This window comes from Chrysemys picta, chromosome 6 (genome assembly GCF_011386835.1).
Source record: "Chrysemys picta bellii isolate R12L10 chromosome 6, ASM1138683v2, whole genome shotgun sequence".
NCBI lineage: Eukaryota > Metazoa > Chordata > Testudines > Emydidae > Chrysemys > Chrysemys picta.
Genome location: NC_088796.1, coordinates 26,999,254 through 27,025,212, shown reverse-complemented (window position 1 = coordinate 27,025,212; position 25,959 = coordinate 26,999,254). Strand labels below are relative to the sequence as shown.

At 41.0% G+C, this 25,959-nt stretch overlaps 1 protein-coding gene across 17 annotated transcripts in view; it reads left to right on the top strand.

The window, feature by feature from the left end:
• Positions 1 to 25,959, top strand: part of LIFR (LIF receptor subunit alpha) — a 92,165-nt gene that overhangs the window by 26,775 nt on the left and 39,431 nt on the right. For 9 of the 17 annotated variants that reach the window (XR_010588773.1, XR_010588774.1, XM_065550019.1 and 6 more), the window contains 8 exons: positions 8,364 to 8,520; positions 10,030 to 10,168; positions 13,035 to 13,186; positions 14,502 to 14,665; positions 19,032 to 19,206; positions 19,581 to 19,850; positions 22,849 to 22,978; positions 25,529 to 25,692. Coding sequence is in view for 15 of the 17 variants with exons in the window: in XM_065550019.1 (XP_065406091.1) it covers positions 8,439 to 8,520; positions 10,030 to 10,168; positions 13,035 to 13,186; positions 14,502 to 14,665; positions 19,032 to 19,206; positions 19,581 to 19,850; positions 22,849 to 22,978; positions 25,529 to 25,692 (1,276 nt within the window). In the remaining 2 variants the exon portion in view is untranslated. The remainder of the gene's footprint in view (positions 1 to 8,363; positions 8,521 to 10,029; positions 10,169 to 13,034; positions 13,187 to 14,501; positions 14,666 to 19,031; positions 19,207 to 19,580; positions 19,851 to 22,848; positions 22,979 to 25,528; positions 25,693 to 25,959) is intronic. The other 8 variants (XM_005282156.5, XM_042844052.2, XM_065550024.1 and 5 more) reach the window with 1 other exon arrangement.

The window sequence follows — 25,959 nt, the reverse complement described above, 5'->3', positions numbered from 1 at the left end:
ACAGTAACTCCCCGCTTAATATTGTAGCTATGTTCCTGAAAAATGTGACTTTAAGCGAAACGATGTTAAGTGAATCCAATTTCCCCATAAGAATTAATGTGAATGGGGTGGGTTAGGTTCTAGGGAGAGAGATATATACACACACACACTATAAGTTGTAAACAAACAATTGAATACTGGTACACAGCGATGATGATTGTGAAGCTTGGTTGAGGTGGTGAAGTCACAGGGTGGGATATTTCCCAGGGGATGCCTTACTGCTAAATGATGAACTAGCAATCGGCTGAGCCCTCAAGGGTTAACACATTGTTAATGTAGCCTCATACTCTACAAGGCAGCATGAATGGAGGAAGGGGAGACAGTATGGCAGACAGAGACACACTGTGTGTGTGAGAGAGAGATGTGCATTGCCCCTTTAAGTACCCTGACCCCACTCTAAGTACACTGCCTTTTTAAATAGATCAGCAAGTTAAGACAGCAGCTTCTGCCAGCACGCTCCCTCCGTCCTGATCCCTGTCATGTCCCCACTCTGCTCTTTGGAAATGGGGTGAGCGGGGTGTAGGAGAAGGGGGGGAGGGGGACACCCTGACATTAGCCCCTCTCTTCCCCCCCTCCTCCCCGCCCCTGCAGAGCAAGCAGGAGGCTCCGGAGAGCAGCTCCAAGGCAGAGGGCAGGAGCAGCACATGGTAGCGGGGGGAGGGACAGCTGAACTGCTGGCAATTGATAGCCTGCTGGGCAGCTGCTGCACAGGGAGCTTAGGGGAACGGGGAGCTGATAGGGGGCTGCCAGTCCACCCTGATTCTAAGCCCCCACCAGCTAGCTCCAAGGGGTTGCTGTTCCTGCAAGCAGTGGACAAATCAGGCGGCTGCCAAATGACATTATAATGGAGCATTGCGCAACTTTGAACGAGCATGTTCTCTAATTGATCAGCAACGTAACCACGAAACGACAACCGGGATGACTTTAAGTGAGGAGTTACTGTATTAAAACATAGCAGAAAGGAAGGGGGAATAGACGTCAACCAAAATATTTTATGTGAAAGTTACTTTTTAGTGGAACCAGATGTGTATGTTTGTGTCATATTGACAAGTAATCAGTGCACGTGTTTAAAGGTCTTGTGACAAGCTGAGAAAATGAAATTCATAAACCTGTTCCCTCATAGCAGGATACACATTCACAAAGTGTAATATAAATTTATCATAAATGTTTTACTAGGTGTACTGTATTCACTCCTTTCTCTCTCTGACGTATTACCTAGCACTCCCTACAGATGGCTGTGTTGAATGCATCAAAAACATCTGTATAAGTTGGTCCTCTCTAGTCAACTGTTTGTTAAACTATTAATGGCTCTTTTGAGGATGGTCCCTGTTTAGTACGGACCAGCTCCCATTGACTTAAGTGGTTCAAGATCACATCCTAATGTTGGTGTAATAACTTCACCCATGCTGCTTATCAGAATTGGTCTACCTTTTCTGTCAATTATGGTATGCAGGCAAATAACTGAACCTTCTACATGTAAAATCTTTGTATGCATTTCAGGATATCTTCATTAATGTAGTGTTTGAGAAGGCTACAGTGAGAGTCTGTCTAGGTAGGTGGAATAAAAGCCATTAATAGAGAAGATCTTAGCTCTTTTCACAACTTGGACATTTGTATACTGCAAGAGTGGCTGCTTCATTTGTACCCTAGAAATGGCTTCATTTTAGAGAGTGCAGGAATATGCCTTTGGGCATACACACTTATGCTGTTGTTTAAGAGTAGTTTAAAAGTAGAAGATCTGTTTCTGAAAACTCTTGAAAATGAATCTACTCTATGCCAGTAAAGATCACTTATACTTAAAGCCAGTGTCACTACTGGCACATTCAGAGAAGACTCAGGCAAAAATTTGCTTTAATTTAACAAACTGATAAGATACTGAGTTCTAGTGAATGTATATTGTATAACTGATAAGCTAAAGCTTGCATTGTCCTATGGAGATTTAAGAATACAGCTGCTGTATGGCTCATTTAAAACAACTGTATTCCAGTCTGATAATGAAGAACCTTTTAACTCTCACGTGAATTTGCTTTAGGAGACTGGAGGCAGCTTTTATCAAAAGACAAAAGAACTTTCTGTTTCAAAATTACTTCATGTATTTTGTAACTTTATAGCTAAAAAAGAAACCTATAAAATGGGATTTTTTTCCCTGACTAATGACATTTAATTACAGTATGTGACTCTTCTAGTAGTACATTTTATAGTTCACTGAAGAATAGGCAAGAGCCAATGAGTCTACTCTTTTTGTGTAACAGATTATATTTAATAAAATATGCTTTTAATACTCTGCATATATATGCATGTTTCTTTTGTTCGTTGTTTTAGTGTCTCACTGACTTAGAAATGGAAGCAAACTGTTTTGAGAAATGATTTAGGATTGTCTCGTTTTATTTGAACTTCTAGTATGCCTCTGCTAAAATGTTGTTTTGTAACTTTGCCCAGCAGGACAGTTCAGTAAATGAGACTCTTGCACCTGCTTGTAGCAACAGTACATAAGGGACAAGACTGTTTCCTCCAAGGCATAAACACACTGTTGTCATAGTACTGAGCTATGTCAGAACTCCAGCCATTGCCGTAGTAAAACAGATGGGTTCATATGATATAGTTGTATAAATGACCAAATCTTGATCTCATTGACTTTGGTGGCAAAACTCCCACTCATTCTGGTGAGGTCTGGAGATGGCCCATGCTGCGTTTCTTACTGTTTCAGTGCTGCTAACTGAAAGGAAACCGTCAACTAGTTTGAAGGCCAAACTTAAGTTTTTGCATTTTTTTTATTTTTTCATTTTTATTTTTACAAAATAAACAAATGCCCAATGATCAGGTAACTCAACTATTTGTATATGCACAGCTGTGAGTTGGGTATGCATATCAATACAGCTGAGGCATTTTGTTCCCAAAAGTGCATGTGCAGTTTTTTTCATGCATACTTGAAAAAATATGGGTCGTGTGCTAAGTTGAGTTTGCACAGAAGTAGTTAAAATATCTTTCTACGTACAAAATAATATGAACAAATGTGATCTGAAGGCACTGAGACACAGTAAACATGAAATCCTGTGATGCAGCATTGACCTCCTAGAACTACTGAAATTTTCCATTTGTCTTTGGGATCTTTGAAGTTGAAGTTCTGGGCCTATAGTAGACTGGAAAGTGATGTCATTGTCTAAACATAGGTTTTCAGCATTGGGCATGCCTAACTAAGGGCTTTTCTACACTTGAAACTCTACAGCAGCACAGCTGCAGCATTGCTCTGGCGCTTCAGTGCGGACACTACTGATGCCAACAGGAGGCATTTTCCGGTTGGTGTAGGTAATCCACCTCCCTGAGAGGCGGTAGCTATGACAACAGAAGAACTCTTCTATCAATGTAGTGCTGTCTACATCGGGGTTAGGCTGGTACAGCTATGTCTTTGGTGTGGATTTTTCAGAAAATCCCCTGAGAAACATAGCTATGCTGATGTTAGCTCCTAGTGTTAGAGCGGCCCGTAGGCTAATATCAGAGTTGAGCACACATGGGTTTGATCCCCAATTAGTTTGGCTTGGTTATACCAAAAATGAATCCTGGTAAATGAATATGAGCCATCTCATTCTTACAGCTAATGATATATCACCATAGTATCCAGGCACCTCACAATCTTTACTTTATTTGTCTTCGCAACTCTGTGAGGTAGAGCAGTGCTATTATCCCCATTTTACAGATGGAGAACTGAGGCACAGAGAGGCTAAATGACTTAACTAAGGCCACACAGAAAGAGAATTCAATGACCTAAACACAGGACCATCTTCCTCTCCTTTCTGACACTCGATTCTGTTTCTGACCAACACTGACTTGTCTGACCTTGGACATGTCACCATTTCTGTACCACAATTAACCATGTATAAAAGGGGTGTGTTGTTTATGTACCTCCTATGGGTTTGGAGAGGCTTAATTTTGTAGCATTGTAACATCCTTAGATGGCATCTTTCTCTCTTCCTCACCAAAATCTCAGCATTGGAATCCTCCTAGTCCCTTATCCCACTGGATCTTTTCCCCTAAGCCTTGGTATTGTAAAATTAAGAAAGGAGCTGATAGTCCTTTTCTATACAGCCCTCTTCCAGTAATCTAAAACTCCTAGTTATCTGAATGCAGTGTGTCCCCCAGGTAGCCCTATGTTAGTTAATAGCGCTTCTGTTTATCTGAACACCTAGTTATCCAAAAGTTTTGCATGTCCTAAAGGCTGTTTGGATAAACAGGAGTCTACTGTATTTCATTTAGTTCTGGTCACTGCACTATGAAAAAGATATTGATAAATTGGAGGGTGTTAGGAAAAGAACAACTAAAATGACTGGGGGTCTAACAGGATTGAGTTGTGAGGATGAGTCTGTTTAAAAGAGCTTAAATATAGCTTGGTTAAATTTCAGGGTTGAGCGGGACACATAGCTATACATAGTCAAATTTTGTAAATGCCCAGTGGAGCAGAAGATTGTTTGGTATACAGAGATATTACTAGAACTAATAAAATGAAATTAGGGAAAAAATTGTCTTGAAAACCTCCCTGACGGTAACCTGTGCTTGGCTGTGGAATTGGATCCTAAGGCAGCATTCCCCAATTTTTACTAAGGCGACCCACCCAACTGCATTTTTTTTTAAACCCACACAGTGTCCAAACTCGGCGGGGAGAAGGGGAAGAGGGAATCATAGGTCAGTGTCATCCTCTGCCAACTCCTCCTTGCCCCACTTATGGGGCATTTGACCACCTGCAGCAGCACTTCTGCCTTGGCACCACAACCTAATCCTGACCTAGTGCGGAGGGAAGGGATGTTTGGAGAGTGATCCCCCCCACCCTCAGTGGCAGCTCCTGTCCCGAGGGATTGTGCCTAGATGTCTGCTCCAGGCGTTGTGATCTGGTACATAGAGTCACCACACCACTCAGGTTTGGCCTGGCCTCTGTCATGATGGAGGGGTGGCTGGGCCAAATTTGGGTGAGTGGTATTGCGACCTGGCAGACGGTGTCCCAGTGCTACTCTGGTTTGGCCTGGCCACTTGTGCTATGAGATCCTGTGTGCCTGGTTGGAATGCCTGGAGTAGGGATCTGTCCCAGACCTGTGGGGACAGGAGCTACTGCTGTGGGATGAATGGGGGGTGGGCTTACTCTCCACCTCCAACCTCACACCTTCCCAGGTCTCCCCTCCATCCTAGATCTGCCACCCATTTAGAACCTTCCTGGGACCTGTGGTTTGGGAAATACTGTCCTAAGATGAGAATTGAAATCCTGTCCCTTCGGACTTTTAAAAGTATTCTGGACAAAATACTAGTAAATGGATTGTAGGGAACTATTTTGGATTAGCAGGGAAATGGACTGGTTGGATTATGTGCTTAGGTCTTTCTCGTCTAATTTTTATGGTTGTTCAGTATAATAAGGCCACTTACTGTACTGCAACCATGCTGTTCACAGGTGTGTTCAGTCTTCTGTTTTCAAACTTTTCCAGCATTGAGGAGAAAAAGAATGTGTCTGTGCAGAAGGGACTGGGTGGGTGTTGGGGGGTAAACTTTGCCCATCTTCCTCCTTATGAGCAAAAATTGACAGAGGCTAATTATTAAACATGAATACAAAGTCATTCATTAAACAAAGTTTGTTCCAGAGATGCTGCTAAACACTGAAAAGATCACTTTGTAAAACCCTCAACCCACACGTCCTAAAATAATACATTGTCCACTTATACAGCTAAAAATTTAGATAGTTTTGACCTTTAGGGGGTTGACATACAGTTGCAAAGAAACACTGGTTAAGAAATTACATCTGCTTATTTACTTCTGCCAGCGAATTGAGACAATTTGAATGCCAGCTGTATGCACAGCGATGTTTTGTGGTTTTTAAAATGGGTGAATGGAGCGGAATGCTTTCTTCCTCCTCCTCTCCCCCTCCCCCCGCAGCTTAGTCTAAATTGCACAGGACAGTCCTAACATAATCTACATACAAACCTATTCCAGCATAAAACATCCACTGAAGGACAAGTATACATGGAATTGAATTTTACACGTGGACACAGTACTTGAAGTTATCTTTGAAAGTCCTCATAAAAGAAATCTGTACTAAGAAGGAGTTTGAGCATGGTGAGGAAGGTTGCTTGGCAAGCAAAGAAAGGCCTGAGGGCATTACAGTGGAAGATAAGTGGAGAAAATAAAAGATGTGGTTAGGCTAGAGACTTGGGAGAAGTTTATAGGCAGAGAGAGAAAGATATACTAGGAGGAGATACTGAGCAAGAGATGTTAATATGAGCGAATGAGGAGTTTGAATCTTGATGCAAAAGATTTAAGTAAGTACGTAAGTGAGTGGAGGGATATGAAGAAAAGAAGTGAATTATTACCTTGTGCCTATGGTTTGGAGAACCACATCTTGTCATTGGCTTTCTTATAACTCACCTGTTACATACTTCTCTCAGATTAAAAAAAAAAAATGCAATCCCCCCCCAATAACCACTAGTGCTTTTGGTGGTAAGAATTTGGTGGCCTAGTATTTAAATAAAAAGAAGAACAGGAGTACTTGTGGCACCTTAGAGACTAACAAATTTATTAGAGCATAAGCTTTCGTGGACTACAGCCCACTTCTTCGGATGCATATAGAATGGAACATATATTGAGGAGATATATATATACACACATACAGAGAGCATAAACAGGTGGGAGTTGTCTTACCAACTCTGAGAGGCCAATTAATTAAGAGAAAAAAAACTTTTGAAGTGATAGTCTGTACTGGGCTATCTTGATTATCTTTGATAAGAAGTGTGAGCATACTTACAAGGGGAGATAGATTCAATGTTTGTAATGGCTCAGCCATTCCCAGTCCTTATTCAAACGGGAGTTGATTGTGTCTAGTTTGCATATCAATTCCAGGTCAGCAGTCTCTCGTTGGAGTCTGTTTTTGAAGTTTTTCTGTTGTAATATAGCCACCCTCAGGTCTGTCACTGAATGACCAGATAGGTTAAAGTGTTCTCCCACTGGTTTTTGAGTATTTTGATTCCTGATGTCAGATTTGTGTCCATTAATTCTTTTGCGTAGAGATTGTCCGGTTTGGCCAATGTACATGGCAGAGGGGCATTGCTGGCACATGATGGCATATATCACATTGGTAGATGTGCAGGTTAATGAGCACCTGATGGTATGGCTGATGTGATTAGGTCCTATGATGATGTCACTTGAATAGATATGTGGACAGAGTTGGCATCGGGGTTTGTTACAAGGATAGGTTCCTGGGTTAGTGGTTTTGTTCAGTGATGTGTGGTTACTGGTGAGTATTTGCTTTAGGTTGGGGGGTTGTCTGTAAGCGAGGACAGGTCTGTCTCCCAAGATCTGTGAGAGTAAAGGATCATCTTTCAGGATAGGTTGTAGATCTCTGATGATGCGCTGGAGAGGTTTTAGTTGGGGGCTGAAGGTGACAGCTAGTGGTGTTCTGTTATTTTCTTTGTTGGGCCTGTCTTGTAGGAGGTGACTTCTGGGTACTCGTCTGGCTCTGTCAATCTGTTTTTTCACTTCAGCAGGTGGGTATTGTAGTTTTAAGAATGCTTGATAGAGATCTTGTAGGTGCTTGTCTCTATCCAAAGGATTGGAGCAAATGCGGTTATATCTTAGAGCTTAGAGCTTAGTATTTAAATGTTTCAATGTGGGCTACGCTTGCTTATGAGGATAAAGTTGGGATCTCTGTGAGCATGTTCTGCAGCAGTGTGTGTCTGGTTCAATTCAAGAAATATTCATGATATCCATGTAAGAATTTTCTGTTTTATCAGAAAGATTCCTTCCTACAAGAATTTTAGGATACTCTAAATAGATAAAGTGGAGGTTGTAAATGACTTGATATGTCAGGTCTCTTGTGGTGGTTTTTTTTTCTATGCAAAAGGCTTCCGTGTAGCTCAATTTAACATTTTTTGACCAAAACTGCTTTTCAGTGGAAAATTGGATTTTCAGTAAAACTAAATTTTCCACTGAATGTGTATACTTTCCACAGAAAACTTCAACTTTTTTAAATCAGAAGTTGGTTCTTCAAAAAAAAATATTTTTTTTTCATTTGTGTTGAAATTTTTCATAAAGGTAGAAACAGTAACATTTTCTGACCAGCTCTACTTTTGTGATTTCCCATTTGGAATGTCCACTTCTAGTTCTATGTTTCTTTTTGGAGTAATTTTATGCTCTTTATTTACTTTTTATCAGGGTCTTTTAAAGTAACTGTTGCGTCTGTGTCCAGCATTTCAGTCTTGTACAAACATACATCTATAGAAAACGTGTACTATTTGCTGCATAGCAGAGGGTGTCAATGATTTTAAAGAGATGATTTGTTTTGTTTTTTATTTCAGAACTGGCAAATTTGTGTGGAAGATGAAGTTTATTCCTGCTTGAGACTGTCATCCTAAATAGTAAATGGTAAAAGAATGTGGGATAATCCAAGTCTCCGATGTCTCCTAGCAATAGCTTTTTTACATTTGCTGGGCTTAATATATAGCCAGGAGACAGGTAAGTGTAGTTTGATATTGTTTGCTAGATTGCTTGCACTTAGGATATGTGTCTACTCTATAAACGTGCTGCATTTATTATGTACTTAGGGTCAAATAATGTTGCCCCTGTAGGCATGAATGATCTTAAGAGTAGAAATGCTGGATCTAATGCTCCAATTTCCTGCATCTTGTGTAGCCTCTAACACCAGTGCAAAGTTGGGTGCTCCTACCCCACGATGGTGGCAATTTAAATTCACTGGTGTAAATGACTCCACAGTGTGCTGGGCAACAGAGACTCAGGCCCACTGCTGTTCTGCTGCGTGTAGAGCCTGCACACGGAGGTTCCACAGCTCCACACATCATAGAGCAGTGTTGTCTAGGCTGGATTGTAGAGGAGAGTATTGTAAGTTGACCAGTGGAGTTTGGAGGTTTGAACACTGGATATATGCAAGATGCAACTCCATGGGCCCAAACCCTGCACATGTAGGAGGGATCCATTATAGACTGCAGCTACTGTAATAGGCTGTAATAGAATCCCTGGCCCAGCTGTTTAAGTATTCTACATTCAGCTTTAATGTAGTAAGGAGGATTCTGTTGCGCCCTTTTCCTCCCAAGTTTTCCTGTACAAAACTTGTGTAAGTACGTTTGACGTATTTGGATTGCTGAAAACTCAAGAAGCCCAACAAGTTCAGTTCACCAGAATTGCAGCAGCTGAATTGTCCTTGTCAAAGCTGAATAGGCTGCACTGCACATATCACAAGAAAGTTGGGGTTTTAAAACTTTATTTCAAAGCAAGTATATCTGATATACACAACTTTTGTAGGGGTTCTCAAGCAGAATTCACTTGTCAAATCAAAATGCTGAGGGAGAACCACTTAGGACCTGATCCTGCAAGATGCTGAACAATCTCCTCTCTCATTGACACCCCTCAGGCATGGAGGGAAATTGATATTACTCAGCACCTCTTAGGATTGGGTCCTTTTGTGGTACAATAGGAATTTAGTTGACCCAGGTGCTAAACTAAACAAAAACAAACTCCTCACCTTTGTGTGTGAAAAGGAGTACTAACAGGTTTATGTCTCTGTGTGCAGGAATCTTCTGTGTACCTCCTTTCATGGAGGCCATGGTGTGGACGCAACCAGGGGGAGTCTGCTCATAACACGGGACCAGATTCTGATACCCTTATTCCTTTAGTGTAATTCCATTGACTCTAATACACAGAACCAGTCAGTGGCCACGATTTTCAAAACACGAAGTCACCTCAGTTTTTGGGCACCCAACTTGAGACACCTTAGAGGAGCCTCATTTTTCAGAAAATGTTGAGAACCCACCCTCCAAAGATGAGTACTTTTTAAGGTGTTTCAGATAGTGTACCCAAAATCATTGGTCATGTTTGAAAATCTTGGCCTGTAACTATGTAATGGAAGTTTAAAAGTACTGTAAATGAGCGTGAGGTAATCTGTAAAATGTGTGTACCTGATGGAGCATCAGTCTGAGAGCATTAAATTATTACACTGTAACTATGTAGATGTTGCAATTTCAGGTTTTCCAGAAGCACCAGAGAATTTGAAATGTATCACACATGACTTAAACAGAATGATCTGTTCCTGGGATGCCACCTCCAGTGCAAACCTTGGACTGACTTACAAGATTTGTTATACAAACAGGTAATTGTTTCTTCTTATCAAATTATGTATGTATCATTGTTCTTCAATCCATATTCATGAAATTTGTAACTTCCTGTGTTTCTCAGAGCATATCTGTTCACCAGTCAGTTACATCTAGATGGTATCTTCTGCTCTGAATATTTTCAGTTCTAAATTGGGCAATTGTAAGTTTCCCAGCAAAGGATGCCAAAGATTCTCTTGCCAGAACACCCTGCTGCCCCCTCACATTGGGCTGGGAGTTCTCACACTCCTACTTCTGAATTTTCAGTGCCCATATGGCCCTTGTTTTCAGTTCTCAAAAGGTATCTTCATAGTTTGGTTCAGTCCAAAAGGAAATGGGTGAAATGTGTTCTGTGCTGAAATACCAGGGACCTTAAGTGTTAAAATTCAGACATGAAAATGCCTTTAGGAAACTTAGATTACATCTAAGTAAAATCCCTTAATGGCTGTATTTTTTTTTTTTTTGCCAATTTAAATATTAAATCCTTTTGAAGATAAATGCTTTTGGAGTAGAAAACAAAATTGAAATAGCCTGTTTGAAATGGAGTATAGTTTAGATTTTTAAGGTACACTAAAAAAGTTTAATATTTTCAGACACATCTCTAAAACTTTCATGCATTCCATGTGTAACTCACCAGGATGAAAATCTGCCAATTTTTTGTGTCATGCACTAGGCATGAGGTTCTAAGTCTTTTCTGGATCCTGACTTCTTCCTCAGTTCTGATATTTGTGCTATGCCTCTCTTCCTGTGAATAGTGAAGACAGCTCAGACTTGTTCATCCAGCTCCAGGGCTTGGCTGCACCCCTTCCCCACCTCACACACCAGGTTCTCTGCCTCCAGTGTTGCAGAGAGAGTGGCAATTTAGTGTGCCTGCATTTTCAATTGTCATCCCTGTTTGTAAAGAGTACGTGCGTGTACCAGCAGTGAACTGAAACCCCTCACCACCATCTTGTTTGGAGGAGCAAATTTTCTGGGGCTCTGCATCCTGAACAAGATGACCCAGTGAGCTGCTGCCTCTGTTTATTCCCCCCTCCCTTAGCATGGTGGAGTAGGCAAGTGGCACAGAAAGTAATAAGGTGAGGAGACATTCTTGGGCGCCACTGAGAGGGAGCTCAGCCACAGCTAATCCCATCCACCAGACCTTCACCTGATGCTTTCCACATACTCTCAGTGGCCAAGATCCCTTTGGAAATGACTCTGCACAGGGGCAGGGTTAGTCCTCTTCAGCACTTGAGACTCAATAGGGTGTATTAGCCTTATCAGTCAGGGACTGTGGGGGTAAGTCCAAAAACCTCCCCAAGTCCTCTTATTCAAACCACTTCAAAAGGGGAAAGCTTCAGGGTTCCATTTAATGAGTAATGGTTAATTGGCAGGAAGTTGGGCATTGTTATGACTTTTTCCTTTTCCCCCCTCCCAGCCCTGAGAGGAAGATCTGGGCACTTTCCAAGCTCTTTCTCCTCTCCAATTACATATGAAATGATAAGGAGAGTGAGGATTCAAGCCACATCCTATCTATCCATCGAATCTATCATTAATTACGTGTAAGGCTAAGATTTTATCATGGTAATTTTTAGTAAAAGTCACGGACAGGTCACGGGCAATACACACAAATTCACGGAGCCCATGACTTATCCGTGACTTTACTAAAAATAACTGGGGGGCAGGGCTAGACATGGGGGGAGGAATGGAAGTTGAAAAGTATTGTAAATGAGCGTGAGGTAATCTGTAAAATGTGTGTATCCATGGCAAGGGGGTGGGGGGCAGACAGGCCAAAGCCCCTGCCATGACGGGGGACACAGCCCCAGCTTCAGCAGCCGCAGCGGGGTCGGGGGGCACATGGCCCTGGGAAGCCACAAGTGAGGCACAGGGTCCCTGCCTCAGCCGCCGGGCAGGGGAGCGTGGCCTCAGCTGCAGCCCCTGGCAAAAGCCACTGGGTTGGGGTGCATGGCCTCAGCACAGCCCCTGCCAAGCTCAGGACGCTGTGGGGTTGGGGCATGTGGCCCTGGCTGCAGCTCCCACCAAGGCCAGGACGCCACGGGGCTGCAGCTCCCGGTGGAAGCCGCAAGGTCAGGGCTGCAGGGTCCTGGTTCCAGCCAGCTCCAGTTGCAGGGCAGGGACGCATGCACAGTCCCACCTCCTGAAGCCCTGGAAGTCACAGAAGTCAGGTAAAGTCATGGAATCCATGATTGCCATGACCTCCATAGCCTTAATTATGTGCATTGCCGAGGAGTCCGTCACAGACCAGGACCTCATTGTGCCGAGCAGTCTATATATATATAACACATACACACCCCTACATTCTTACTAACTCCCTTATTCCCCTGTAGGCTAAGCCCCCAAAAGGAAGCACCAGCTCTGTCCCCTGATGGGGATGAACATCCTTTCCGCACCCATATCCCCCACCACAAAAAATTATAAGAAAAGCAAAAAAGGCCAAAACAGAAGGCAAATAAAAGCTATTTTGTGGTGTTTGGTAAAACGCTGATTGGAGCCGAGTAAGGGGTTGGAATAGTGTTTTGAATAACATGTCACAATTTTTAACTTTCTTTCTTTTGCCTGGAATCCTCCCCACCCCCGCTAGCCACATTTTGAACCTATCCAAACTGTGCATCTGTGTTAGACAACTAGCAACAAGTATGCCACTAGAAAGGACTTTCTTAAAACAACACAGGATGCTTAGCCAAATCTAAAATTGCCAAAGCTTATCCAATCTTACTACTTCTGAAATTTGACTCTGATCTCTCACAGTTTTGTTCGGAGAATAAATTGGACCTTTAAAGGTTTGCAATGTTAAATTTAGTAGAGAGCCCTCTAATTTCCTAATACATGTAGAACTTGTCTAATTCTTCTTTATTATTGTTTCAGTGAGCCCTTCTCTCCAGTGTGTATTGAAACTGAGGGAAAAAGGGCAGATATTCCAGTCACAATCGGCTCCACTAACATACAGATAACCACACTAAATGCTTCTGGAACTCCTTTAGCTACTGAAACATTTGTATTGCCTGAAGAAAATGTTTGTAAGTATCAAGTTCATTTATAATGGCTTTATATGAACACTTAACTATAACATTCTGGAAATGGATACGGTGATTTTATAGTTTTCTTTGGCAGCATTTCCCTGTATAAAGAGCTTCTCTTATTGAGATGCAAAACACCCCCGTGCTCCACCATGCACAGGCACTTTTGCTAAATGCATATTTTGGTAGCCAAGTATGGTATTTGATGCCATAATAGAAAACAACTTATTCCCTCAGGCTAATTTGTTTGGGGATGAGGTAGGAGAACTATATTTAAAAAAAAAATCAGTGGTAATTCTCACCTCCAAGATATTTCCTTGAACCAACGCTGCTTGAGCACCATTTATCCCCACTCTTTCACAATATTTTAGGGGAAATGATATCGTCCTTTGTCTCTCTCTCAGCTGCTAGGACCAAAAAACAAAACAATCTGTAACAGGGTGGCCTGCCCCGTAAGGTCTGGGGCTGGTCAACCTTGTTTAATTAGCTCTGCCTTGCTGTACCTGTGCTAGGTGTAGCACTTAAAAGGGAGGAAGCCCAACAGTTAGGGTTGGCTGTGGAGGGGAGTAGTTGTGTTGGTTTGTGGCTGGAGAGCAGAGCCACAGGACTGAAGCTAATTTCCTGATGTGGGACCCTGGAACAATGTGCTGTTTCTCTTGCACAGCGCTGGCTTCAGGGCTGCCTCCCTCCTTAACGGGTTTCATAGCAGTGTATAGAATGTAGATGTAATCTTGTCATCTACCCTAGAAATGTACCCACATTGGAACTGTCACTCTAGAATGACTACTATAAACAACCATTTTTAGAAGGGGAACTGGGAAAAAACCTTCTAGTTCAGCGGTTCTCAAACTGTGGGTTGGGACCCCAAAGTGGGTTGGGACCCAATGTTAATGGGGTCGCCAGAGCTGACTTAGACTGCTGGGGCTTGGGGCTGAAGCTGAAGCCTGAGCAACACCGCCCGGGCTGACACCTGGGTGTTGGGACTCAGATTACAGGCCGCTGACTGGGATTGACAGAAAGCTGTGGGAAAAAAGTGAGTGTTAGAGCAGCTTGGAGGAGAACAGCTCTTGGCACCCTTAATATAGCTGGAGAAATGCTGCCTGCTGAGTCACCAACAAAACTTCAGAGGATCTGTGTTTTCTTGGGAAGTTTCCTACATGAGGAATGACAAGTCCCAACCCATCTTAATTAATGAGATCAAACCTCGCGTTTGTATGGCTGTAGGCCAGTTCAGAGCTGCAGCTATTAAACACCTGTAAGCGCTGTTGCTGGTAATGATTTTGAATGTATGCTTTTTTCCTTGTTTCTTTTCAAGCACTTATTCCACTCACCCCCCAAATTCTTAATCTGAGTGCTGACTTTTCAACTTACACGTTATATCTGAAGTGGAACGATAGTGGCTCAGTCTTCCAATATGAATTAGATGCCAGCTGGCAGATTCAGATTCTGCATAAGGAAACATTGGAGACAGTGGCACTAGTAAGTCCTCCTTTTCGCTTTTTTATGAAAATGCAATTCCCCTCTCTTCCCTCCTCCCCACAACACACACACATTTTGGAGGGTCACAAAAGCAGGAGAGTTCAGGAAAACATGGACACAGACCTTACGGACTCCTGCTATACATAGGTGTTATTCATTTATTTTTATTAGTGTTTGAGAACATCGTAGCACTAAAACAACTGAAAGTGATAGGGAGAAAGGCACGCCATGGATATTTCATTTACTTCACACGGCACTGGCAGCTTCAGCTGTTTTTGTTCAGTTGTGCAGTGTCAGTGCCATTTAGAACCAAGTGAATTTTACTATTTCCCTTCCCTCTTATCATAAGAGTTGTGCAGGTATCTTATGCCCATTAATGGCTCCACCTTCCTCCTCCCCTGCCTGTTTGGGTTCTGCAGCACTGCAAAGCCACCCACCTCCTGGAGCCAAGGCTGCATGGATAAGCCCTCTCCCACTCTAGTCCCAGGGATGGTGTGCCAGTTAAATCCAAGGTGCATAACTTTGAGTATGTCAGCCTGCCAGGTCCGTACCAGTGAGAGAGCCTGGTGAGAAGTGCTGTTTAAGTACTTCGATAGGTTGTGGTTGCTCAGTGCTGATGGGATGGGTAGCTAGTAGAATGAGTTCAAGGTTCTTGTCACTGGAGATGACGACTGGGAGGGGAGATTTTCTCATTTTATTAGAAGAGCCACTGAACCTGAACTCCAGATTTTGGATTCAACTCAGCAGGCTCAAAAGCAGGCAGTTCAGGTTCCATCCCAAACCATTTGTCCAATCATACTGTTGATTTAAAGGATTAATCTTTTCTTCCTAACATCTTCTTTAGGATGACCTACATTACTCCACAACCCAGAGCATGGCTTGACAGTCTATTTTAAATGATCAATGTAAAATTTTCTATAAACAAGTCAAAGCGAAATACATGACATGACATGCTGTAATGTTTTCATCTCATAAACTTGCATAAACTTAAATTCTGCTTAGTTCAATTTTACATTTTAAAAATATTTTATATAAAATGTGGTAGGATCATAACAATGACAATTGCAGTCTTTGAGTTTTTAGAAAGTGCCCATAAGAAATTAGTTAATCATCATTATGGGAAAGAGTTACTTTAAAAAAGAAAAATATAATCTCCCAGTGGATGTTATTTTCGCAGTGGATCTTATTTTTTGTGGGTCTTTGCTGTAGAGGTACATTTTCTTTATGAAATTGGTCTTTCATTGTTTTCTGTTCCTGATTGGTGACTTCCTTAAGAGTGCTATTAAATAGTCAAGTTTTAGTGCTCCTTTTGTTGTCTCCAAAAAGGAGATTTCAGATCAAGTGAAAACCCCTGTACTTTCCTTTCAGAGTAATAAAAAGCTTTCTTCATTAGTGCTATTTCCTAGGTTCCTCAAAGCTGTATTAAATGTATTGTATTGTATTCTGTGAAAGATTTCTGTTTTTCAAATGGCTGATTACTTTCATTGGCAACTAATGCAGTACTCTGTAAATACAGTGTGTATTATAAAGCTATTGTATAATGTCATAAACTAAACAAACATTTGGAGGATGGTAGTTCTTCAAATTTTTGTCAACACATGTGACTTTGTTCTGTAAGTTTAATAATTGAGAAAATATGTGCACTAGGGTATGTAGATGATCGTTGCAATTACAGATAAGAAAAGGCACATCACATCACCAGGTCCATCCCCTGTCAGGTACCTTCCTGGCCTTTGTATCTACATGCTATAACTGTTAAAACATTGGTACAATATTTAGTTTGGGCTAATGCGTAAGGGCCTCTTGCGGCAAACTCTTGCTCACATGAGTAGTCCTCCTACGGGGAGTATCATTGCTCTTAACAGTGCTGTATGCATGAGTAGTAAGTATTTGCAGTAGCTGGTCCTATATTTTGATTCTTTAGATGTAATTAATAGGAGTCAAATGCTTGTCTGTATTCTCCTCTTGTGTGTCAGTGTAGATTGTAAGCATGGACTTACTCAGATCATGAGTTGCTCTTTTAAGACAGCCAAACCAATTTAATTCACATAGTGATCTGATTTTAAATTTCTTTTATATTATTATTTTCAGAGAATCCAGAAGTGTGGGGTAGGTGCTTCATATCTCAGATAAGATGATGTGGAGTGAAATCCTGGCTGCTATTGAAGTCAATGGGAGTTTTGCCATTACCTTCAGTTGGACCAGGATTCACCTAGAGAGCTCACAACGTAATTCCAAATATTATACAGTGAAGGGAATGACAAAACTAAAGGGAGGGGGCTGAGGAGGACAATGATAAGGGGATGACATCAGTATAATTTTATATTTGCTCAGGGAAGACATGAAGTCTTTAAATCATGATTTGAGGACTTCAGTAACTCAGCCAGAAGTTATACATCTGTTACAGGAGTAAGTGGTTAAGGTTCTATGGCCTGCGATGTACAAAAGGTCAGACTAGATGATCACAATGGTCCCTTCTGGCCGTAAAGTCTGTGAGTCTGTGAGACAGTAAAGCAGGTATTTTATTCTAACAAATAAAGATGAACACCAGCTTTCTTGTGGTTTTTCATACAAGGACTCTTCACTATCAGTGATTTCAAATGAGTCCTTGTTTCAGTATTAGAAGGCAAGTGAGCTGGGGGTACTGTGAGGGTGAAGGAATTACAGCCAATTCAAGGCTTTAGAAAAGGTAATTAAGTAATAATATATTGATCACCGATTTACATTTCATCCATCAGTGAAATTGCATAAAGTTAGAAAAACTCAAGTCAGTTTGTTGAAATAGGAAGACCACAGCAAACTTAATGCAATATTGCAAATTTAAACAGTGCCAATTTCCTCTAAAAGAAAACAATGCTGAATAACAACACTTCCTGTATTACTTTTGTGTCCACTTTGTGTTATGTGCTACAGGCTCTATGAAGGCAGAGTAGACACCCACAAAACAGAAACATTTTGTTCTAGAATGAATAGCTAAAAAATGTACAGAGCTAAAATGTTTGTGATGAAGCTTTTTAGATCTGAATACTCTAGGTAACAGTTTTTAACATTTACAGAGCACCTTGCAGTGTGTGTGTATTTACCCATCATTGAAATGTAGTCACTGCTTGGTTGGAACATAGCAGTTGTTAATTGTGCACAGGAAAACCACCCAACAATTTAGGACGGGAAATAAAGGATATCTTACAGAGTTGAATGGATGCAGGGGTTGAATTAATTGCCTAAGCTGCAACTGGACCAGGAACAGTAAATTTAAGTTGTTTTCTAGTAGTAAACTACATGTTTTTAAAATGCATTCATTTTCCAGCTTCAGACTAAATCCTATGCCATAATTAATGAACTTTTAAAATGTCCTTATGTTGTAAAGAGATATTATTATATGTAAAATTTAATTACGTTTTTAGCACAATTAATAGTGTAGTTTGTCAGTATTTAGAAGCCCAAAATAGAAGAATTTAGTTGACTTCTGTAATTAGCTATTAACTTAGCACCATTCTATCAGGATCCGGGTTTAATATGTTTCCTGTGATGCCAACATGTTTTCCAGTCTTGGGGTAGGGTAGAGCCTTGGTAAAGAGGCCAGGCTTGGATGGCTGCTTTCTACTCATGCTTTTTTTTTTTTTTTTTTTTAAATCACGTTTGAAAACAGTTTCTAGTAGAGTTGGCTGATCAATGCAGACTGGTCAAAATTGTGGCCAGCATTGGAATACAACTTTACAATACAATAAACAGCATTGAAAGACTATCTCTGCTTACCTGTTAGTTCTCTCTACAAATCTTAGGTGATTAACTAATAGGACTGGTTGAAAATTTTCTGTTAAAACTGCTTTTCAATGGACAATAGGGGAGGAGTTGGGGTTAAATGAAGTGTTTCATCAAGCGTCTGCTTCCTATGAAAGACTTCAACTTTTTATTAAATAAACACTTGAAAACCAAAGTGTTTTTGGTTTTGGCCAAAACCTGAAAACGTTGTATTCAGAAATGCCATCACAGTGTCTCTTGACACTATTATCCTCTATGGGTTGGGTTCCCTAGTTGGACAGCATCTCCCATGAGGCACTGTGGCAGCATAGCACAAAGGGAGTCTTGCTACATGGGATGTTGGTACACTGGCACATAGAGGAGAATAGGGCATGAGGGACTATGCCAGCATTTCCTATTTGACATTTTTCAATTGAAACTTTTGCCAAAAAAATTGAAATTTCCTTGGAAAACTTCAGCAAATATGATTTTTTTCATGGGGAAGGGGGAGTTAGGGGGCAAAATTTTCACAGGTGGGAAAACCCATTTTCTACATAGTACTAACTTAGGTTGTAATGCCTCTAATGTCTATCTTTGAAAAAGCTTTATTTGTTTTTCTTTTTAGATTAATTATGATTCAAAATTGACTGGCAAAGACTCTATTCTTTCTTGGGATTGGACATCTGACATACCTTTGGAGTGTACTTCATACTATGTGAAAATTAGATGTTATATTAATGAGCCATATTTTACTGGTAGGAAGGAATGGAGTGAATGGAGCCCAATTAGAACAGTTCCTGGTAGGTTTATTTTCTTGCATGTTGCACAGAATTTAGCTACTTTTAAAACTGTGCTGAATTCAAAATAAACATTGAATGAATAATATTACCTTTTAATTCTGAGGATTGATAGACCATTGTAGATTTTGTGGGACTGTTTCAATTACCGATAAATATGTAAAGATTTGTAAAGTGCAGTAACAAATGTTTTGAATGGGTGAAACTTGTTAAAAATAGATTTCTGTACATTTTACAAGAGGGGTTTTATGCAAAACAGAATAGCCTGAGTGCTCCTACTCTGTATTAGCACTGACCAGCTGAATATATAAGAAAGTAATCTTAGTTTACTGAACTATAAAAATCATTTGATCATGTATTATTTTTCTTCTGTCTAGAAAAAGATACTAAGCCCAATAGCCCTATGGTTTTTCCTCAAGACAAAGTGGTACTAGTGGGCTCAAATGTGACATTTTGTTGTTTATACAATGAAGGGGAAAGTATAAAATTCATGAAGTATGGATCAAAAAGTTATCCGCTCCTTCGCCTCAACAAGTGGAGCAGTGCAATCAAAGTGCAGAATGTCAGTGCTTCAATTTCTAGTGGGACAAATGTATGGTGCTTGCTGGAGCCAGATGGTCTGGAAGGAACAGTATTATTTGTAGGATGTAAGTATACCGTACTGTTACTGAAATGAGGTTCATTATGGTTTATTCACCTTGAGAAAATCAAAATATAAGAAGGAAACTAAATGGTGTTATGACTCCAGCCCTCTTGCTTTAAAACAGTGGTTTAGTTTGGCCTACCTGGTTTCCAAGGATAGGTTACATTTTGGGGGGGAGGGTGTGTTTAGTTTTTATCGTAATGACCCAATTAACTCTCCCCCAATGCTCAGGTGCCATAGTGATAAGGATGCAATGTAAACAGAATAGAAATAGATAATATCTTGTAGAACCTGGCAGCTCAATGCCATCATGTCACTGCTATTCGTGATCATGGGGGAGGGCAACAGGTGATGCCCCAGATCTAGCAAAGTTGTGATGAGCGTATGTGTGGTTGGGGGAGAGATAAGGAGGAGAGATAAAGAGCTGCTGAGAGCACCCTTGCCCACCTGAGGGTAGAGAGATAGGAGTGAAGTACAGAAAGCCCCTCACTGTCCAGGAGGGGGGGATAAGTGTCTCCATTCTCAACTTCCCACTAGCCAAGTGAGTAAACCAAAATATCAATTTTATATCCATTTTGATGATCTCTAATCACTGAAGAGGGGCAGGGACAGGCATGTGAAAGAAGAGGACCCTCTCCTGATTTTTGGCCTGTCAAGAGGTGGTGACTGTTCACAAATAAGTCATTACCACTCTTATTTTATTGGCTTCTGCCCATCATATATGTACAGTTCTCTGCCTAAGTGTGAAATGTTAGCAGTGAAAACTCTGACACCTAGCAGAATGTTTTTGTGACTGTCAATAGCTCTGTCTTCTGCCTGTTGCATTTCCAGAGACACTGTTTATGTGCCCCAGAACACTTGGCAGCCAATTTGCTTGAAGATTAGCCATTGTTTCACCAGTTACACTTACGCCTGTTCCTTTTGCAAAGCCCTAGAATTTTGTATTTGATTCCGAAAAGGCAAATAGTGGGGCATGTCATGTAATGGGTAATGTAAGTGTTAAACCTTACATTACCAGCATTTCTATCTGAATCTCATTTGATGTTAAACTACCAAAAATACACATTGATGTGTTCAAAGTGGCAGGTTGGATGTTGAACTTTCCTATCCGGTGCAGAAGCTTTTGGGTGCCTTGTTATGGTAAAAGAATCAAGTTTTAAAATTATTAGTTTCTCATGGAAAATATTATCTTTTGAAAAATGAATGGGAAAACTTTCAACTGTTTAAGATACCAAATCATTAGCTGCTTGTGTAGGGTCACAAGCCTCAAAAACCTCCTCAAACATAATTACATCTTAAAACAAAATACTGCAAATGTTTAGTTCCTCTTTCCCACAACAATTTCAGAGTTCTGTGCTTTCCCTACACTGGCAGAGGTCATCACTAACACCTCCAACAACACAGTGCAGCTCCTTGCTAGTTTTAGGTGTATATTACATCACTGGCAGTGGGGAAATAAACACCACCTTAAACTTGGAGACTAGTAAATAAGCAGAAAAACAATCAGTTGTTCAAATGGCTGATTTTAAATGTGTGTGTTTAGTACTTCAATCTGCACATTCTGTTACTGATTTTGAATCTTAAACAGGTGATTAAAAAAAAAAAGACCCCCCCGCTTTTTTTTGGCATTCCTCTAATATACTGTCCAGTCATATGGAACTTTTAAGAGGGATAACTATACGTATAAATATAAGTCAGGGATGCACAAAATATTGGCCGTGGGTCAGTGACAGTGCAGCACACAAAGGGTTTACAGATGTGTCCATCCTTGAAGGTCTAGTGTGTTCAAGCTACTTCCTCTCTAGCGTTTTACAAACTCCTGTCTCTCTGCTGCATACTCCATGAGGGGAGTGGAGACATCTTGTTTGGATTCACCAGTCCAGCAAGACTGAGATGTAGGGGAAAGTGAAAAGATAAGAAGCCAGATAGAAAGTAGGGGAGAGAGACAGTGCACCATCTCTATATCAGGGTGTTTATATGTGCTTTAGAGATGTCAGTTTGAGTACCTGTGGCTCTGGTGAGCTAAGTGCTCTTCCCCTGGCACATTAGACCTATAGTCATTGTGTACATTTACATCACTCATTATCCTAACTGAGACATCGTTACCACTCACACCAAACTAACACGGTGTGAAGCTCATGCCCCTCCCCCGGGGGTGGCTAGAAAGAGACTGGTCTCTTGGTTTCTGGGAGGAAAGATGCACACAAGTAGCTGGAGAGAGGAGCTCCCTAGAGGCTCATCCCCATCAGTTACTCAGCTCCATCTTTTCTGGTTTCTAGGGGGAGTATGGCATGTCATTCTGCAGTGAGTCCTCTAGCGAGAGAGCTGCCATCATTCCTATGCCAGGGATTATGATCATTGCAGTCCTGGGGTCCAGAGTTGAGGGACAAATTTAAATGAAAATTGGGGAAGGAGACTTGTAAAGCATCTTGGAGGAGGATGACATGTGTGGTCTTCTTAAAAAAAATCAAAAACTTCACAAATAAAATACAGTGTGGCAGGTGTACTAAGAATGTCATGTTTCATAGAATGCATGTGGGTTCACTTGTTTGAATGATTTGTTTAAATGGATTCTAAGCAACAGTGAGTCCTGCACTTGCCAAAACATGGCACGCAACCTAATAATCTTCCTAAGTTGCTTGGAGGCAAAATTGTGCAGTTTGGGATCTTTGAAACATGTTTTGTAAAATTGTGTAATGCTTATACTTCAGTGCCCTGATCCTGCGAACACTTATACATGTGGTTAACTTTAAATACAGGAGTAATCCCATTAAGTCAAGCCTTAGACAATGGGGACTGTTAATGTGCTTAAAATTAAGCACACACATAATTGTTTGCAGGTTTGGGGCATAATTGTTACTGTATATTTATGCTATATATTCTGGAAACAAAATATTGCTTTCAGCAGCTAATAGATTTCCAAGCAATTGTCTAACCTTCTATGTTAGGACCTATTCTGTGAACATGCAGGCTGATTGTTTTGTCTTACTTCTTTGCTACAGATGCCCCCGATACTCCACAAAACCTGAGCTGTGAAACACACACCTTTATTAATATAACATGTAGCTGGAAGCCAGGCAGAGCCACGGAACTGTACACGCAACGGCAAACAAAATATATTTTATTTGAAAGGTAAAGCCATTTAGCAAGGAAGGATTAAAAAGTTTGAATACAACTTGGTACATTATGGGCTTCTCAGGATACTGAATGACTGCTGCATGCCCACTCAAGTCATTTAAACTCTCCACTGCTTAGAGCTTAAAATAAATATAAAAATACACAGGAAGTTGGGACTAATTTTTAAATTACTTCATCACAGAATCACATGATTGCAATGTAGTGCTGCAGTAGTACTGTGATAGTATAGTCAGGGTTGGGGGGCACATTTCTTTATAAGACATTTGATGGTGATAGTTATATTATTTATTACTTATATTATGGCAGCACCTTGCGTTCAGGGCTCCATTGGGGTAGGCACTGTACAAACATGACAAAAAGAAGATCCTTGTCCTGAAGAGCTTACAATCAAAGTGTAAGACTATGGACAACAGGTGGATAAGACCAACAGATGCGGGTGCAGAAGAAAACAATGAGGTTGGACAGGTCAACGCAAAAACCAGTGGTCAGAGCTGCCTAACATTTGTTGAGGGCTCTCGAGCCAAGCTTTCTCATCCTTGTTCTGAGTGCACAGTAGGCTATTGCAGCCCCAAATACATGGAGCTACCCCTAAAAACCACTCAGACTTCTGCTAGTGTAGATGAGGATGGCTGGTTGCTTACAGAGACCATATTACACTTATGCTCTCTGTTCGGCACTGGCTTTCAGATGCAAGTCAAGATTTTGGCTTTATCATATAAAAACCTAAATAATGCGGGTGTTGGCTATCTGATGGACAGCTTCTCTCCTTGTGTGGCCCAAGGGACCTGAGATCAGATGAGGTACACAAAGTGCCTGACCCTATTTAGATAGGATGGGGCTGGTGATCAGTCATCTTCAATGCAAAGACCTTAACACTAGAACCTACTCCCTCTGCTGGGTCAACTAGTTCCTGATTCTAGAAAGCACTTAAGCAATACTTAAATCCCATTCAAGATAGGCATGTGCTTCAGTGCTGTCCTGAATATGGATACTTTCCTGAATCAGGGCTCTAAAGCCTAGTTTTGACCTCAGGGCTCACTACAGGATCTATCTATTTTCCCAGGCTTCTGAGGAGGTAAGGGAAGTAAAAATTAAAGTAAGGATGAGGAAAGATATTCTCTTTGGGCTGGGAGCCATGGATTTTGTGACTAATGCCAATCAAGCTACATTGTGGCACTAAATTGTATGTAATATGCAATGCAGCATGAGGTAGGTGTGAAGGGTTCGGTCACAGAGACCCTCTTGGGACTGTCATCTGACATGCTGGAATTATCTCTGAGCCCGTTTTCCCTGCTAGCTTGGGACTCCAGAATCCTGTCTTGTGGAGTCAGACACGCTGGCCTGCTACAACACAGACCCAGGTCTGGTCCACGCCCCCAAAGCTACAGACTTTAACCAAAACTGCTCAGCAGGTCACCTATCTCCAGCACCCAGACACCCAGCTCCCAGTAGGATCCAAACCCCAAATACATCCGTTTTACTCTGTATAAAGCTTATACAGGGTAAACTCATAAATTGTCTGCCCTCTATAACACTGACAGAGAGATATTCACAGCTGTTTGCTCCCCCAGGTATTAATCACTTACTCTGGGTTCATTAATAAACAAAAGCAATTTTATTAAGTATAAAAAGTAGGATTTAAGTGGTTTCAAGTAATAATAGACAGAATAAAGTAAGTTACCAAGCAAAATAAAGAAAAAACACGCAAGTCTAAGCCTAATACATTAAGAAACTGATTACAGGTAAAACTCACCCTTAAAGATGTTCCAATAAGCTTCTTTCACATACTAGACTCCTTCCTAGTCTGGGCCCAATCCTTTCCCCTGGTACAGTCCTTATTAGCAGACATCTTAGGTGGAAACTAGGGGTGTTCTCATGACTGGCAGCCCTTTGTCTGTTCCATCCCCTTTTATAGCTGTGGCACAAGGTGGGAATCTTTTGTCTCTCTGGGTCCCTACCCGCTTCTAAATGGAAAACACCAGGTTTAAGATGGATTCCAGTATCATGTGACATGGTCACATGTCCTGTGAGACCTCATTCTTCATTACCCACTGACTGGCCTGCATCCACCCAGGAAGGTTTGAAAGTAAACAGACCTTTTATAATCAATTGTCCTAGTCAATGGGAGCCATCAAGCTTCCAAACCACCATTAATGGACCACACTTTGCATAATTACAATAGGACTTCAGAGCTATACTTCATATTCCTAGTTTCAGATACAAGAATGATACATTCACACAAATAGGATGAACATACTCATAGATTATAAGCTTTGTAATGATACCTTACAAGAGACCTTTTGCATAAAGCATATTCCAATTACATTATAGACACACTCATAAGCATATTTCCATAAAACATTATGGAGTGCAATGTCACAGTAGACAAATAGTGATACCGCATTAACTAAACAATGGTATAGTGACATGCCATTCATTCCTTGTAGCATCTTCATCCAGTGAAGTCTGTACTAAGAAACTTCAATTCAGTGCTGTTAAATGGGTTGCTCAGAAATTTAAAATAATCTTTTTTTCAATTCACAGAATATCTAAAGAAAATGTTACATGCGAAGTAGATGAACTGAAACCGGAACATCACTGTAACTTTTCAGTGCATGCCAATCAGAAAATCTACAATTTCACACTAGGAGCTTCCAATCCTCTTGGTCAAGCAGAATCATCGCTCTTAATTGATGTAACTCAAAGAGGTGAGTATTAACAAGGGTGCAAAACCAAAAAGGGTTATCAAATAGAGGGTTAGTGCAATAAATGATAACTCATTTGGCACTAATATAGAATGTTGCATTTGTAATTGTTTTTGGTTTATTTTCTTCATTGGTTTGGATTCTCAGTAGTTGGGATTAAGTAAAGGTCCTTTTTTTCCCCCTACTGTGTGTGCCGACAAGCAGGTAAGAATGTGGTGAGATGACAGTTCTGCACAGCAACCATATAGCTGGCACCCTTAGCCCCATGTT